Source organism: Lagenorhynchus albirostris, chromosome 4 (genome assembly GCF_949774975.1).
Source record: "Lagenorhynchus albirostris chromosome 4, mLagAlb1.1, whole genome shotgun sequence".
In the NCBI taxonomy this organism is placed as follows: Eukaryota; Metazoa; Chordata; class Mammalia; order Artiodactyla; family Delphinidae; genus Lagenorhynchus; species Lagenorhynchus albirostris.
Genome location: NC_083098.1, coordinates 38,766,439 through 38,783,714, shown reverse-complemented (window position 1 = coordinate 38,783,714; position 17,276 = coordinate 38,766,439). Strand labels below are relative to the sequence as shown.

Sequence of the window (17,276 nt, the reverse complement as noted above, 5' to 3'; positions counted from 1 at the left end):
TTCCCCTCTCCCCCATTTCACTCCAACTTCACTTCTGAGCATTTTCTTCCTAGAGGTGAAAGGGAAGTGAAATAAACTAGAGCACTCAGTAATTTGTTCACCTCCAAAAGACAACATCATACCAGATCAAGTGACTCCAAATGAGATGGTTTCTTTCAGTCTACCAGAGATTATTTTAAAAGCTCATTTCTAGCTGACCTAATTCATGTATTTAAAAGGAAACCAAAATTTACCTCCTGAGGGTTTTAAAAGTAGAAATTTGAAGTACATACCCATGGGATACGTAATTTGTGTCATTTCTATAGGGCATCATGGCCCACCAATTTTGCCAACTTATATTTTAAAAGTCTTGAACAGGAGAAACTGATCCACATTACCAATATAAGTCAAGTTAGTATTTGTCCTCTGAAAATCTACATGTAAAATACCTCATTCATACTTTTTTTGGTTATTTCAACAAAGATTAAAAGTATTTACTAAGAACCGGGCATTGCTCTAGAGCAGCGGTCCCCAACCTTTTTGGCACCAGGGACCGTTTTCATGGAAGACAATTTTTCCAAGGCCCGGTGGGGGGGAGGATGGTTTTGGGATGATTCAAGCGCATTACATTTATTGTGCACTTTACTTCTATTATTATTACATCAGCTCCACCTCAGATCATCAGGCATCAGATCCTGGGGGCTGGGGACCCCTTCTCTAGAGGTTGGAACTTAAGAGCTACATAAGATAGTCTTTGTTTTTAAGGACCTCATAGTTGAGTACGGTCAGACAAAAATCATGACTACAACATGCTGTAAAAGAAAGCAGCATGATACAGCTACAAGGCAGTGTGGGAACAGAGGAAGAAGGAAGAGGACAGAAGGCTCCCCGGAGGTATACTGGAGTGTGTCCTGCAGGATGAAATACAGCTAGCCAGAGGAACCTGTCAGCGGGAGAGAAGATGGGCATGGGCATGGGGAGAAGTGCAGGCAGGGAGAGCAGCACAGGCAGAGCTGCTGAGAGAGAACGGGGTAGCCCAGGACAGCGGTTCTCGAAGCACAGGAGGGAGATCTACGTATCAGCTACTTTGTGAAGGGTGCTATACCGAGGTTTTAAAATTCTCTCCAAATTGTGATGATTTATGCAATAATTTAAAACTGAGGAATGACTCAATTAGATTTGTTCCTGCTGGCTGCAGTGTAGAGGACAGTGACATCCTCCAGTGGATACAAATTTATTAGCACTTTAGGAAATTCAATAGATATCATGAATCCAAGAAGTTCATCAAGTATCCAAACTTTGTACAAGTCTAAGCTAAAGCTCTTCTCATCTTCTTGGGAGTAAGTCCCCTTTGAGAACTTAAACTATAAAGCATATAAATCATTTCAGCCACTGCATTATCTTTTAATTACTTTCGAGAATGTGTTCCACTTTCACAAAATGATTTGAAATTTACCTCTGAGTCGTAATCTGCAAGGATCCAGGGGAAGACAGGATACTGCATGAGGTCATTATATGATCTGCCAGCCAAAGTGTTCAAGTGCATCAAATACTGAAAGTTGCTGATTTCACCTCTCTTGGGAAAGATAAATAGATTCATTTTAAAGCAATCAAATATTTCTGCTACATTCAATTTTAAAAATTTATATGCAAAATGAGGTAAAGGATAATTTCTTGCAGATTTCAGAATAAAGCATTTTTTTCCCTTAAAAACAAAAACAAAACTTTTTTTCTATGGTATATATTTTATAAATTATTGAAGTACTTTTAACTGTATGACTTATACTTTCTAGCTACAAATTACGAAGGAAGCTTACATTTTCATTGAACTTACCTCCCATCTCTGAGTCACAGACTTCTCTCCAACCAGAGTGCTAAGCAACCCAGATCTAAAAATGATAAATAATAAATTGTAGGCAACATAACTTTAAAAATATGTGTAATTACAAAGCTGAAAATTTTAAGTCAATGGTCCACGAATTTTTCAAACTATGGAGGACAACCTATTAGTGGGTCATGAAATCAGTTTAGGGGGTTGTGAACAGCATTTTGAATTATGAAATAACAGAATCAAATTGAAGAAAATAGAAAACATTGGAAGGCACTACATGCAGGAAGGAACAATCTCTTTTGTGAATTTTATTGTACTATTTGTAACTAAGTTTGTGTGAGTTGGGATGCAATGTAGTATTTTTTTTTTTTTTTTTTGCGTTACGCGGGCCTCTCACTGTTGTGGCCCCTCCCATCGCAGAGCACAGGCTCCAGACGCGCAGGCCCAGTGGCCATGGCCCACGGGCCCAGCCGCTCCGTGGCACGTGGGATCCTCCTGGACCGGGGCACGAACCCATGTCCCCTGCATTGGCAGGCGGATTCTCAACCACTGCACCACCAGGGAAGCCCACAATGTAGTATTTTTTACCGTGGGTTACAGAAAATGAGTTTGAAAAACATTGATCTAGTTCAACTTTCTAACCTTTACAATAATTTCTATATAAACTGATCTAAAGACATTAAATTGGAATAACTGATAAGAGTATACAATATTTTGTACATAGTAGGTGCACAGTACATTTCCTAAAAGAGGTGTTGAAAAAGTGAATGAAAATATAAATATTTTATGACAGGAAAGTCACTGCTGTTCAGAAAATTATAGAACATTTTCTATAGCAGATTTTCTAGAATGCTATAAAACCTTAAGGTTATAATATTGATAATTATTAATCTGAAGATTGTGAGTTGACCACTGAACAAGTAGGAAAGCACTTAACTATATATTTTATTGTCTGAAAGGAAATTAAGAGATTTGTAAACCTTAGTTCATAAACATATCTAGGTCAAAGGTACAGATACCACTTTTCACTTCCAGATAAATTCTTCCCTTCAGGCAAATTGAATGCATAGGGTACTCTCCCTGGAAAAAGAGCTATGATCATTCCTCAACATTGTAGGAAAGGGAACAATTGAAAAGAAGATTAAAGTTGGGAATGAATTTCTGCTTCTTGTCTTTGAGTTTTCAATAGTTCTTCAAGAACTGCCAACTCAGCACAGACACTAGTAAGAACAATGAAATAGCAAGCTGAAGATTATCTAGGCAAGCAAAAGTACTAGCAATTTGCTTACAACTAGAAAAAAGGCTTAGTATGCTTTAAGGGAGCCTTTCACTTCCTATATTTATCTTAACAGCAACACAAACGATTAGGAATAGAACAGGTTTCTAAGGTTAACAAAAGCATATAAGCAGCATTTGTAAATCTCAGCTAAAGAAAAATAAAAGCAGTAAGTTAAAGAGAAATACACAAATTAATATATTTAGACACATATAGATTGAAATAAAATTTTATTTACAAATTACAGAATCCCCAGAAGTTTTAAGTTATTTTCTTGCATGTTGTAATAATTAATTTGTAGCCCCAAAGCACTGCTTCTTTTTCTTTTGAATTTTATTTATTTTTTTATACAGCAGGTTCTTATTAGTTATCTATTTTATACATATTAGAGTATATATGTCCATCCCAATCTCCCAATTCATCCCACCCACCCCGGCTCTGCCCTCTTGGTGTCCATACATTTGTTCTCTACATCTGTGTCTCTATTTCTGCTATGCAAACTGGTTCATCTGTACCATTTTTCTAGATTCTACATACATGCGTTAATATACAATATTTGTTTTTCACTTTAGTTTGCTTCCATGTCTTGGCTATTGAAAACAGTGTGGCAATGAACACTGGGTGCATGTGTCTTTTTGAATTAAGGTTTCCTCTAGGTATATGCCCATTAGTGGGACTGCTGGGTCATATGGTAGTTCTATTTTCAGGAACCTCCATAGTGGCTGTATCAATTTACATTCCCACCAACAGTGCAAGAGGGTTCCCTTTTCTCCACACCCTCTGCAGTTTTTCTTGTTTGTAGATTTTCTGATGATGCCCATTCTAACTGGTGTGAGGTGATACCTCACTGTAGTTTTCATTTGCATTTCTTTAATAATTAGTGATGTTGAGCAGTTTTTCATTTGTCTGTTAGCCATCTGTATGTCTTCTTTGGAGAAATGTCTATTTAGGTCTTCTGCCCAATTTTTTGATTAGGTTGTTTGTTTTTTTAATATTGAGCTGCATGAGTGGCTTATATATTTTGGAGATTAATCTTTTGTCTGCTGATTTGTTTGCAAATATTTTCTCCCATTCTAAGCGTTGTCTTTTCATCTTGTTTACAGTTTCCGTTACTGTACAAAAGCTTTTAAGTTTCACTAGGTCCCATTTTGTTTATTCTTATTTCCATTACTCTAGGAGGTGGCTCAAAAAAGATCTTGCTGTGATTTATGTCAAAGAGTGTTGTTATTCCTGTGCTTTCCTCTATGAGTTTAATAGTGTCTGGTCTTACATTTAGGTCTTTAATCCACTTTGAGTTTATTTCTGTGTATGGTGATAGGGACTGTTCTAATTTCATTCTTTTACATGTAGTCCAGTTTCCCCAGCACCACTTATTGAAGAGGCTGTCTTTTCTCCATTATATATTCTTGCCTCTTTTATCAAAGATAAGGTGACTGTATGTGCATGGTTTTATCTCTGGGCTTTTCTATCCTGTTCCATTGATCTATATTTCTGTTTTTGTGCCAGTACCGTACTGTCTTGATTACTGTGGCTTTGTAGTATCCTCTGAGGTCAGGGAGCCTGATTCCTCCAGCTCCATTTTGCTTTCTCAAGATTGCTTTGGCTATTCGGGGCCTTTGTGTTTCCATACAAATTGTGAATTTTTTTGTTCTAGTTCTGTGAAAAATGCCATTGGTAGCTTGATAGGGATTGCATTGAATTTGCAGATTGCTTTGGGTAGTATAGTTATTTTCACAATGTTGATTCTTCCAATCCAAGAACATGGTATATCTCTACATCTGTTGGTGTCATCTTTGATTTCTTTCATCAGTGTCTTACAGTTTTCTGAGTACAGGTCTTTTACCTCCTTAGGTAGGTTTATTCCTAGGTATTTTATTCTTTTTGTTGCAGTGGTGAATGGGATTGTTTCCTTAATTTCCCCTTCTGATCTTTTGTTGTTAAGTGTATAGGAATGCAAGAGATTTCTGTGCATTAATTTTGTATCCTGCAACTTTTACCAAATTCATTGATTAGCTCTAGCAATTTTCTGGTGGCATCTTTAGGATTCTCTATGTATAGTATCATGTCATCTGCAAACAGTGACAGTTTTACTTCTTCTTTTCCAATTTGTATTCCTCTAATTTCTTTTTCTTCTCTTATTGCCATGGCTAGGACTTCCAAAACAATGTTGAATAACAGTGGTGAGAGTGGACATCCTTGTCTTGTTCCTGATCTTAGAGGAAATGCTTTCAGTTTTTCACCATTGAGAATGATGTTTGCTGTGGGTTTGTCGTATATGGCCTTTGTTACGTTGAGGTAGGTTCCCTCTATGCCCACTTTCTGGAGAGGTTTTATCATAAATGAGTGTTGAATTTTGTCAAAAGCTTTTTCTATGTCTATTGAGATGATTATATGGTTTTTATTCTTCAATTTGTTAATACAGTGTATCAAATTGATTGATTTGCATATATTGAAGAATTCTCGCATCCCTGGGATAAATCCCACTTGATCATGGTGTATGATCCTTTTAATGTGCTGATGGATTCTGTTTGCTAGAATTCTGTTAAGGATTTTTGCATCTATATTCATCAGGGATATTGGTCTATAATTTTTTTTTTTTTGTAGTATCTTTGTCTGGTTTTGGTATCAGGCCTTGTAGAATGAGTTTGGGAGTGTTCCTTCCTCTGCAATTTTTTTGAAGAGTTTAAGAAGGATGGGTGTTAGCTCTTCTCTAAATATTTGACAGAATTCACCTGTGAAGCCATCTGGTCCTGGACTTTTGTTTGTTGGAAGATTTTAAATCACAGTTTCAATTTCATTACTTGTGATTGGTCTGTTCATATTTTCTATTTCTTCCTGGTTCAGTCTCGGAAGGTTATACCTTTCTAAGAATTTGTCCATTTCTTCCAGGTTGTTCATTTTATTGGCATAGAGCTGCTTGCAGTAGTCTCTTATGATTCTTTGTATTTCTGCGGTGTCCACTGTAACTTTTCCTTTTTCATTTCTAAGTTTATTGATTTGAGTCCTCTCCCTCTTTTTCCTGATGAGTCTGGCTAAAGGTTTATCAATTTTGTTTATCTTCTCAAAGAACCAGCTTTTAGTTTTATTGATCTTTGCTAATGTTTTCTTTGTTTCTATTTCATTTATTTCTGCTCTGCTCTTTATGATTTCTTTCCTTCTCCTAACTTTGGGTTTAATTTGTTCTTCTTTCTCTAGTTGCTTCAGGTGTAAGGTTAGATTGTTTATTTGAGATATTTCTTGTTTCTTGAGGTAGGACTGTATTGCTATAAACTTCTGTCTTAGAACTGCTTTTGCTGCATCCCATAGGTTTTGGATCATCGTGTTTTTGTTGTCAGTGGACTCCAGGTATTTTTTGATTTCCTCTTTGATTTCTTCAGTGATCTCTTGGTTATTTAGTAATGTATTGTTTAGCCTCCATGTGTCTGTGTTATGTTTTTTCCCTGTAATTTATTTCTAATCTCATAGCATTGTGGTCGGAAAAAATGCTTGATATGATTTCAATTTTCTTAAATTTACCAAGGCTTGATTTGTGACCTAAGATTTGATCTATCCTGGAGAATGTTCCATGTGCACTTGAGAAGAAAGTGTAATCTGCTGTTTTTGGATGGAATGTCCTATAAATATCAATTAAATCCATCTGGTCTCTTGTGTCTTTTAAAGCTTGTGTTTCCTTATTAATCTTCTGTCTGGATGATCTGTCCATTGGTGTAGTTGAGGTGTTAAAGTCCCCCACTATTATTGTGTTACTGTCAACTTCCTCTTTTATAGCTTTTAGCATTTGCCTTATGTATTGAGGTACTCCTATGCTGGGTGCATATATATTTATAATTGTTACATCTTCTTCATGGATTTATCCCTTGATCATTATGTAGTATCCTTCCTTGTCTCTTGTAACATTATTTTAAAGTGTATTTTATCTGATATGAGTATTGCTACTCCAGCTTTCTTTTGATTTCCATTTGCATGGAATATCTTTTTCGATTCCCTCCCTTTCAGTCTGTATGTGTCCCTAGGTCTGAAGTGGGTCTCTTGTAGACAGCATATATATGGGTCTTGCTTTTGTATCCATTCAGCGAGCCTGTGTCTTTTGGTTGGAGCATTTAATCCATTCACATTTAAGGTTATTATCAATATGTATGTTCCTATTATCATTTTCTTAATTGTTTTGGGTTTGTTTGTAGGTCCTTTTCTTCTCTTGTTTTTCCCACTTAGAGAAGTCCCTTTAGCATTTGTTGTAGAGCTGGTTTGGTGGTGCTGAATTCTCTTAGCTTTGCTTGTCTGTAAAGCTTTTGATTTCTCCATTGAATCAGAATGAGTTCCTTGCTGGGTAGAGTAATCTTGGTTGTAGGTTCTTCCCTTTCATCACTTTAAATATATTGTGCCACTCCCTTGTGGCTTGTAGAGTTTCTGCTGAGAAATCAGCTGTTAACCTTATGGGAGTTCCCTTGTATGTTACTTGTCATTTTTCCCTTGTTGCTTTTAATAATTTTTGTCTTTAATTTTTGTCAATTTGATTACTATGTGTCTTGGTGTTCTCCTTGGGTTTATCCTGCCTGGGACTCTCTGTGCTTCCTAGGTTTGCTATTTTCTTGCCCAAGTTCGGGAAATTTTTGACTATAACCTCTTCAAATATTTTCTTGGTTCCTTTCTCTCTCTCTTCTTCTGGGACACCTATAATGCAAATGTTGATGCATTTAATGTTGTCCCAGAGGTCTCTTAGGCTGGCTTTATTTCTTTTCATTCTTTTCCCTTTATTCTGTTCCCCGGCAGTGAATTCCACCATTCTGTCTTCCAGGTCACTTACCCATTCTTCTGCCTCGGTTATTCTGCTATTGATTCCTTCTAGTATATTTTTCATTTCAGTTATTGTATTGTTCATCTCTGTTTGTCTGTTCTTTAATTCTTTTAGGTGTTTGTTCTTCAATTCTTCTAGGTCTTTGTTAAACATTTCTTGCGTCTTCTCGATCTTTGCTGCCATTCTTTTTCCGAGGTCCTGGATCATCTTCACTATCATTATTCTGAATTCTTTTTCTGGAAGGTTGCCTAGGTCCACTTCATTTAGTTGTTTTTCTGGGGTTTTGTCTTGTTCCTTCATGTGGCACATAGTCCTTTGCCTTTTCATTTTGTCTATCTTTCTGTGAATGTGGCTTTCTTTCCACAGGCTGCAGGATTGTAGTTCTTCTTGCTTCTGCTGTCTACTGCTTCTTTTCTAATGGATTATAAAGGGCTACCAGTTCCTGAGTACCCGAAAATGAAGCTAGGTATACAGATTCTTGAAATGGCTTTATCATCCAAAAGACTTCCTAAGATTAAAAGCAGCTGAAAAGAGCACAAAGGAACCACTGATAGGTTTGAACACACAAAAACAGAAGTTTATTTTTAAATGTAAGAAAAAAAAATTAAGAGAAAATTTGGCAATTTGTAACAAATATGACAAGCAAAGGGATAATATGCTATTACCAAAAAATCTCATGCACATTGATAATAAGGATTCAGAGGAAATGTTAACTAGACTTACTGAGGTGGTCATTTCACAATATATACAAAATTGAATTATTATATTGTTCACCTAAAACTAATGTAATGTCAATTATATCTGGAAAAAAAAAAAACTACAAAAAAACCCAAACCGCCACCACCACCAATAAAGAACTCAGTGGAAAAAAATGGGCAAAAGTTACAGATAACTCATAAATGATAATTTTAAATGGCTAACAAATATATACAGAGCTCAAGATTTCTAATATGAAAAGAAATGCACATTTAAAAACAAAGCATCTTTAAACATCGGTAAAAGTGAAAAAGTAAATATAAAAAGCTGGTATCTATTGAGATAAGCTAACTTATCCACTATCGGTGGAATATAGATGTGTATAATTTTTATAGAAATCTAGTTGGTTTTGCATATTAAGAGTCTTAAAATTCATACTATTTTACTATGGGAATTTTATCCTAAAAAAATAATGAGGTATCACATTTCCATTATTATAACAGGGAAACCTGATAAAGATGAAATATCCAAGAACAAGAGAATGCTTTATACATATGATGAAGGGCTAGTAAATAAAGGCAAAGTTTCTAAAGAATTTTTTTAAAACCAGGAGGCAATATTTACATATAAGACTGAATAAAAGACGCAGAATAAAAATCTGTGTTTTTAGTATGGACTCAGTTGTGCACATAGGAATATATGCATGCTTAAAAGATTAAAGGGAATTGATCAAAATGTGATCAATTTGACACTGATCTGACATGAGCCATCATGCATACATTTTCTTTTTTTTTTTTCTAGTTTTCAGTAGTTAAAATTTTTTGCAAACCCCTGGGGGTTGGGGTGGGGTGGCAGAACACTCATTAAAAATATTAAATAGAAAAAAAAAATATTAAATAGTACTGTCCAGATAGAAATGATCCAACTGCAGTATTAAACTATAATGTGCAAGAAGCAAGCAACCTACCCCTGCTCCACGCTTGTGTTTGGTCGTTGCCCAGACACAGACTCTGAACTGTCAGTTAGAGATGGCACTACAGCCAAAAACCTGGAAAATTTAAAAACAGTATAAAATTGGAAATGATGTTTCAGTCAGGATCTAATGGGAACTTACAAAAGCATGATTCATTTAGATCTTAATTGCTGCATTTACCCCACCACTACTCAGTAAATGGCAGGCAAAGGGAATATACAATAATTAGAACATTCTTTAACAAAAAAGGGTAGGATGATGGCTTCCAAAGCCAAATATAAAGATCCATAGCAAAATCTGTCATTTTGGATTTTTACATATGCTGCCACATTACTTGAAGAAAAGCCCTGACACACTGAATCACAGGAATTAACTCAACTTAATGATGTCCTAAAGAGTGATTAAAAGCTAAATATTCACATGACAGTCAGTAGTGCTAACAGCTAAACAAATGATAGGACAGAGACATCTCTAACAAATGAAAATATATACATGATAAGAACCTTTATGTGACACTACTATAATTATTTTCAGAGTTGCTCATAATGTCAACATACATTTTTTAAGAGCAAAAAAGAATTGTGGGAAAATTCTTGGAATGAATGCGGACCTTGAACTTGGCATATACACAGACATTTCTCATATAAAGACAATCTCATCTCCTTGACACAGGTTCTAGTTGGGAAGAGCAGATAATTTATTAACACCGAAAGCAATATCACCTTTAGAAATTCATAAGATAGGTAACTAAAATTTCAGTCATTTACTTAGCTCTTCCCAATCAACATCCACAGGCACTTTATTTGAAGAAACTCCCTCATTTCCCTCGTGCTCACAGGTAGTATTACTGTACTGCAATGATAAGCAATGTTGCTTGGTATTAGTTATTCCTCACTTGAAATACAAAACTTCTCTAATAGAGGGATTGCCAGGATCTACACCACTCTTCAAAGAATAAGAGGGCTCTCCTATTATATTATGATAAGTTCATAAAAGCCTTACTATTCACATGCCAACAGAAGTATTTTGAAGCACATGGAAATATACTATTTTTCTTTTATAAGATAAAATTTAAACACAGTTTACCAAAAATGAAATATGGTTAGATTACATCATCTGCTTTACTTGGCTATGCTACTTTTTCAAGGATGAAGGTATCCAACTTCTCTTCCAAAGTCAGCAAAGTTTCATATGAATACAAATTCTAAGGAAACTCAGGCTCTGCATTCAATAGCAAGGTATGACACTGTCTTCATTTTGGTAAATATGAAAGAAGCCTATTTTGAATCTGAAGTATTATTTTTTTAAGCTCCAGTTTCATCATCCGTTTACACTGAGAGACATGGGACTTTATCACTAAGGTGGCTTTTGATGATATCTACTACAAGTTACCAGAAAGAAAAATGTGATTTCAAAATAGAATAGCATCAGAAGAATCACATTTCAAGAGGCTGGCAAAAATGAAACAAACATTTTCTTCAAAGAAGTTAATTCATGGATTTAACAGATTTTTAAAAAACTAGCTGAACTGGCAATGCTTTACCTCCCATTTCTTCCCATGACAGCATTATGAAGTATTTCTAATAAACAATACCTTTGATAGACTTTGTTTCTAATTCCTTTTTGAAAAGCAAGGAGGTAATTCCGTCCATCTCCAGAGAAAACTTCCACAGCAATAGGCTGAAATGATCAGAGAGAAAAACATTAAGAAAAAACACAAATAGGGTTATATATTAACTTTTCCACTATGAATTTCTATAATGCTGAAGAAATTAACTTGTTGACTGAAGAACATTTTTAGAGTCATGAATTCCCAGCAAATTAAATTACACAATAAACAGTGCCAGTTTATTCTGCTCAATTTGTTTCTAAAAACGTTAACAGAATAATGGTAAAATAATTATAAAATTTTGTAAATTTATAGTGAGAATGCAATTTTTATATACAAAGAAAATTATAATATAAATTTGGATAGCTATAGGGAAAGATGGATAACAACATATCACTCAAAGTTTTAGGTTTTTTTTTTATTAAGAAGGGGGATGTATTGTAAAGTTATGCACCCATGTGACATGAGCTTGTCTATCATACAACCAAATCTAATACTCTAAGGAATAATGTGGATCCTATCATGTATACATCCTCTAAGTAAAGGAACCTGACAAAACATTTATTACTACTAAATCAACCCACCTGTAGGAGATACCTCCTTTTATGAACTTCCTTGATATCTTCATAGGCAAAAATGCTGCATGTTCTCTTGAGTTGACTGGGGCCTTGCCTGGCTCCTCTAGGGATAATTGGCTCATGCATACTATAGGCAGCCCAGAGAAAGGAGATAATAAAAACACAGCAAGAGATAAATTCACTGTTCAATAAAGAGTGTGTTATTTTCAACATGTGAAGAGAAGCAGGAATCGATATATCTGAATATTTAGTTCAAAAAAGACATACCTTTAAGAGAATAATTTGGTAGCTATTCAGTACACCAGAAACCCCCTTTGATGAATATAACTTTAAAAAAATACTATTCATGCTGTCAGGGCTTATTTTTCAGGCACAGCTGGCAAGTGCCAAGGCCTATATTCTTTTAGGCGGGCCAAGAAAATGTTTTAATTTCTTTTAAAATCAAGAGAAAAAACAACTTTTTGTTGTTGTTGTTGTGGTACGCGGGCCTCTCACTGCTGTGGCCTCTCCCGCTGCGGAGCAACAGGCTCCGGACGCGCAGGCTCAGCGGCCATGGCTCACGGGCGCAGCTGCTCCGCGGCACATGGGATCCTCCCGGACCGGGGCACGAACCCACGTCCCCTGAATCAGCAGGCGGACTCTCAACCACTGCGCCACCAGGGAAGCCCAAAAAACTGAATTTTTAGGTAGAAGAAAATGTTTAAATATATAATATGAATATATTCATCTTTAAACCAACACAGTCAGAAAAACATCATTTTAGGTATCTTTGTATGTAGGAAGAGGACCGTAAAAGTCATAATGTGGCCCTGACTGCTACTGAAAGTAATTATTTGAAATATCTCCTAGCAATGAAGATGACCATGTCCACATTCACAGTGCATATTAGGTGTTCAAAATGTTAAAGGAAGAGAAGAGCATGTTGATTTTCTAAGCTTTAAGCTTTTTCATCTTCCTTTGGGCTTTGTCTGTCTCTGGGTTTTCCATTACCCACTATCACGTCCATCATAGGGCTGGCAGAAGAAAAGGAAGATGGATAAACTCAGTTAATTCCTGCCTGTGCTTCAGTCACACTGCTTCTAGGGTACTCAGAGGACATGGATACTTTTACATTTGTTAGAGTATTATATAACTGCCTGTATGTTCTCTACAACTGTGTTCGCACTGAAATTTGAAAAAAAGAACAATTTACAAATTCATAATAACTTTATAAATATATAGATTATAATACAAGGAACTTGTATTATATCTAGTGCTATTAATGCATAGCAATAAATTTTATTTAGTTTTCATTTTGATAAATAAGGTAAATTTGTCTCTTATAGCCTTGAAATAACTATCACTCTGGTGAATATTTAATGATGGATGCACAAAAACTGAGAGATAACATTACTTGAAACACAATTTTTGCATTAAAAAAAACTATGTAGGACTTTCCTCGTGGCACAGTGGTTAAGAATCCGTGTGCCAAGCAGGGGATGCAGTTTTGAGCCCTGGTCTGGGAAGATCCCACATGCTGCAGAGCAACTAAGCCCGTGTGCTACAACTACTGAGCCTGCGCTCTAGAGCCTGTGAGCCACAACTACTGAGCCTGCGTGCCACAACTACTGAAGCCTGCGCACCTAGAGCCCACGCTCCGCAACAAGAGAAGCCACTGCAGTGAGAAGCCTGCGCACCACAACGAAGAGTAGCCCCCGCTCGCCGCAACTAGAGAAAGCCTGCGCGCAGCAATGAAGACCCAATGCAGCCAAACAAAAAAAGAAAAAAAGCAAACAAACCCATGTAGATGTATTGCTTTCTAAAGATAGCTGTACTTTGTATCTCTTCATTCACTTACTTTGGAGGTAAGGTTTCAATATCTCTTATTTCCCTCGTTGCTGTCATTGTAAATCCGTCAATCACATAAAAATGCTCTTTACCAAAAAGAAGTAGCCCTTCACTGGTATCTAGGCCCTGGACTCGAGCACAGCGGTACATGTGTTGGATCTAAAAAGAAAACCATAAACATTCATTAATATAGTTTTTAAAAATCAGGTAATTTCTGTTTTTGATATAAATGAAGCAAAATGTCTTTAAACATGGACTTAATGGGCAAACAAGATTTTATGAAGATGTCACTCTGTGATGGCATCCCCTGAGCTAAGCATATTAACCAGAGTTTAAGCATATTAAAAAGAATAGCTAAGATTGCAGTCTGAGTTGCAGCTGACTTTAGTAAAAGGAAACAACCATTACTCATATCCATCCACCCAATCCACTTATCCTAATATTCACTGAGTACTAACTCCGTGCTAGGCTCTACAGTCAATGAACAAGTTAGAAAAGGAAGGAGACAGACACAAACTTTGCAGGAAAGAGAATTGAGGCATACATGCGAGGAGATTAGGATTGTGCCCTGGGCCAGGCAGGATGATACAGAGTGAAAAAGGTATGCAGAGCCTGACAATCCTGAGTGAATTCCCAGTTCTGTTGTTTAACTATAGATTTGGTCAAATTTCTTAATGTTTCTGGGCTTCTGTGTCTTCATATAAGTTTCAAATATACTTCATTGGTTTGTCATGAGAGTTAGTGAGACAATGTACATAATCATGTTAGGAATTGTTGGCTGTCTTCTCTTCCACATAGCTTACTTTCCTCTTTTTCCATAACAACCCCTGGAACTGGAGTTGTGGAATTTGTCTCTATTTGCTCTCCACTGGAGTCTGCCTGCCTGGCAGCCTGTTGTGCCATTGTAAAAAGCCAAACTTGGCAGAAGTTGCATTTTCCTCATAGAAGGAAGGACTTGCTAAATCTCTCAACGTTAGCAGTGTTTTCTTTCCAACAGGCAGGATCTAGTCCTTAGTAAAAATTCTTTCTTGCACTCAGTTCAACACGAATCAAGGAAAAAAAATCAGCAATTAAATCAGAGTCAAACAAATGTCAAATAAATGTCAGTCTAAATACACCTCCTTCACTATTCAAACTTAAAGCAATTAGAGCAAAAACTGTACTCGTGAGTTTAAAAAGTTAAAAAAATGACAGCATCAGAAAATAAATTTTCTAAAATATGCAAATATAAGTTAATTTTCATCACCACATCTGAACTACTTCAATAATAAAAACTTAGAATGTTACAGGAGAAAAACTGACATACTTTTAAAATAACTCTATTGTAATAATACACACAGAAAAAAATGTTTATTTCATAAGTGCATAGCTTGATGAATTTTCAAATGCTTAAAATATGATGCAACCAGCATCCAGATCAAGAAACAGAACATTCCCAAGACCCTAGAAGCCTCTCTTGTACTTCCTTCAGATCTAATGGACTTTTATAGTTACATACTTTTTTCTTTTTATGTTTTCATTTAAGATTAATCAGGCCATATATTTGAACAGAATTTAAAAAATTAAACCCTAATTTCTAGTTACTATTTCTTAGTGGATAAGATTTCAAGTGTTATACCAAGATCTAATATAATAGGCAAAACAACCTTTAAAAAGGTGATACTCACTATACATTCAATTCATTCATTCCTTTACTCATTTATCCCTTTATTTATTCAACCAATCACTCCTTCATTCAAGGTTTACTGAGTTTCTATCAGGTGAGTGAAACTGTGTAAAGCACTGGGACAGAAATAAGAAACAGTGCCTGCCTCAAAAGAGCTCACTATCTAGGTGAAGAGACAGACACAGGAACAAATAATAATAACATGATAAAATGAGTGATATATATAAGGTGCTATAAAAGCATAGAGGAGGGTGTCTAACTAAGCCTGAGCTGGCAAGACAGTGAAGGAAAGCTTCCTCTGTGTGAGCATTAAAGACATCCAGATAAATGATGTTGCATCAAATGGGAGTTACTAGGACAGAGGTTATGCAAGTGATGGAAAGAGGGGCATTTAGGCAGAGAACACAATGAGTAAAGCGCAGAGTAAAGAAATATCATGGATGTACCGAACTGCAAGGACAAAATGCAAGGGACAAAATGCAGGGGGCTCAGGCTACATGGCAGAGTCAGTAAAGTGAGCCTGGAGGGGTCGCAGGGTATAAAAGGCTGAGAGAAACAGGAAGGCAAAGCAGTCTTTTGTGAATGAAGCAAAGCAGGGGTTAAGTACAAGGCTGGGGATGATGGGCTAGTTGAAGTTGCTTGTGTGGTTACTGGAATTACAGAGGTATAGGAAAAAATACAGGGCCAAATTACCGAATGGGTTGTGTACATGGGTTTGAAACGAGAATTATGGCAAGAGTTGCAGCCTAATGAAGGGTTTAGAGGAAGACAGTGAACTAGGTGTCAACTGTTAATACTATATCTGATGCAACTTCTTGCTGTTCAGCATGTTCAGAGAGGTCAGAAAACCCTACAGATGAAAGACGCAGAGTGTTGAACCCAAGAGGGCACCTAATACTGATTTCACTGCAGAGGCTAAAATACTTACCTTTGGCTGCCAGATAAATACCCTTCAACTAGTCTTGTAAAATGGAAACAAACCACTTAATACAATCCCTCCTTTTCAGAAGTAAGGTACCTTTTCTCCCTCTTCTAATAGGCGCAGCAGGGTGGCGTTGTCCGTCTTCTCCTCCTCTTCTATAGAGCTACCCTCAGCAATCTGGTCTTGTAGCTGCTCCTGGGTCTCCTCATCTCCTCCATCAGGTGCAGATCGAGACCGTTTTAGAGGCGGCTTGACCAGTCCTGCAGGGTAAGAGCCAAGAGGGTCATGTGGTCTTGCTGGGGTCATTTGAGAGCCATTTAGTCTCATGTAGTCCCTCCTCTACATTTCCAATTTGAGATAGTTCTGAAAGGTATGGGGAGGCAGCACAGTTCGGTGGTCAACAGCACAGGCTCTGGAGTTAAACAGCTGCATGACCCTGGAGTATTATTTGTCCCCTCTGAACCTCAGTTTCTCATCTATAAAACCGGGACAAGAATACTATCTATCATGGATACCAGGAGGATTGTTGGAGGACTAAATGAGGTAATTCATGTAAAGTGTTTAGTATCATGCATAATAAATAGTAAATTCTCAGTAAGTGTCAGATGATGATGATAAACAGAGGTCTTATCATAATTAATGGTAAAAGTGGTGGTGCTAATGGGCAGGTGTCATTGAGGGGATATCCTCAATAAATGATCAGTCATTATCAGAAACAAAAATTAGGACAGCAAGTTATAAACATGATTATAAGAGATTCCACCTACTTGGAGGGCCCATGAGGACTACTTCAAGACTCATATTACAAGTGGCAGTATGGTCATTCATACATGAATGAATTTGATTAAATCATCAGGTCATAAAGAATAAGAAAACAATTCTTTTAAAAATACAGGGCCAGACAATTTAATGTGCCATATAAGTTATCATTTTACTGCCCACATTTTGATAATTTTATTGATAATCACAGATGAAATTAAAATCAGCTGATGAAAGTAACCACTGATAACCCAGAGTATGGGAAGCACTCAAAATAAACTCTAAATCTCACATTTAATTTCATATTCTTTAGTTCTGTACCAAAAAAAGTAATGTTGTATCTACCAACGATAGTTACACTAAGA

At 36.4% G+C, this 17,276-nt stretch overlaps 1 protein-coding gene across 1 annotated transcript in view; it reads right to left on the bottom strand.

Annotated features, from left to right (window-relative positions):
- Positions 1–17,276, bottom strand: part of WDFY3 (WD repeat and FYVE domain containing 3) — a 264,325-nt gene that overhangs the window by 32,615 nt on the left and 214,434 nt on the right. Inside the window, exons 49-55 of the mRNA XM_060147888.1 lie at positions 16,249–16,412; positions 13,575–13,723; positions 11,744–11,864; positions 11,145–11,230; positions 9,545–9,625; positions 1,814–1,868; positions 1,436–1,555 (exon numbers count right to left, since the gene is read on the bottom strand). Of these exons, the coding sequence (XP_060003871.1) occupies positions 1,436–1,555; positions 1,814–1,868; positions 9,545–9,625; positions 11,145–11,230; positions 11,744–11,864; positions 13,575–13,723; positions 16,249–16,412 (776 nt within the window). The remainder of the gene's footprint in view (positions 1–1,435; positions 1,556–1,813; positions 1,869–9,544; positions 9,626–11,144; positions 11,231–11,743; positions 11,865–13,574; positions 13,724–16,248; positions 16,413–17,276) is intronic.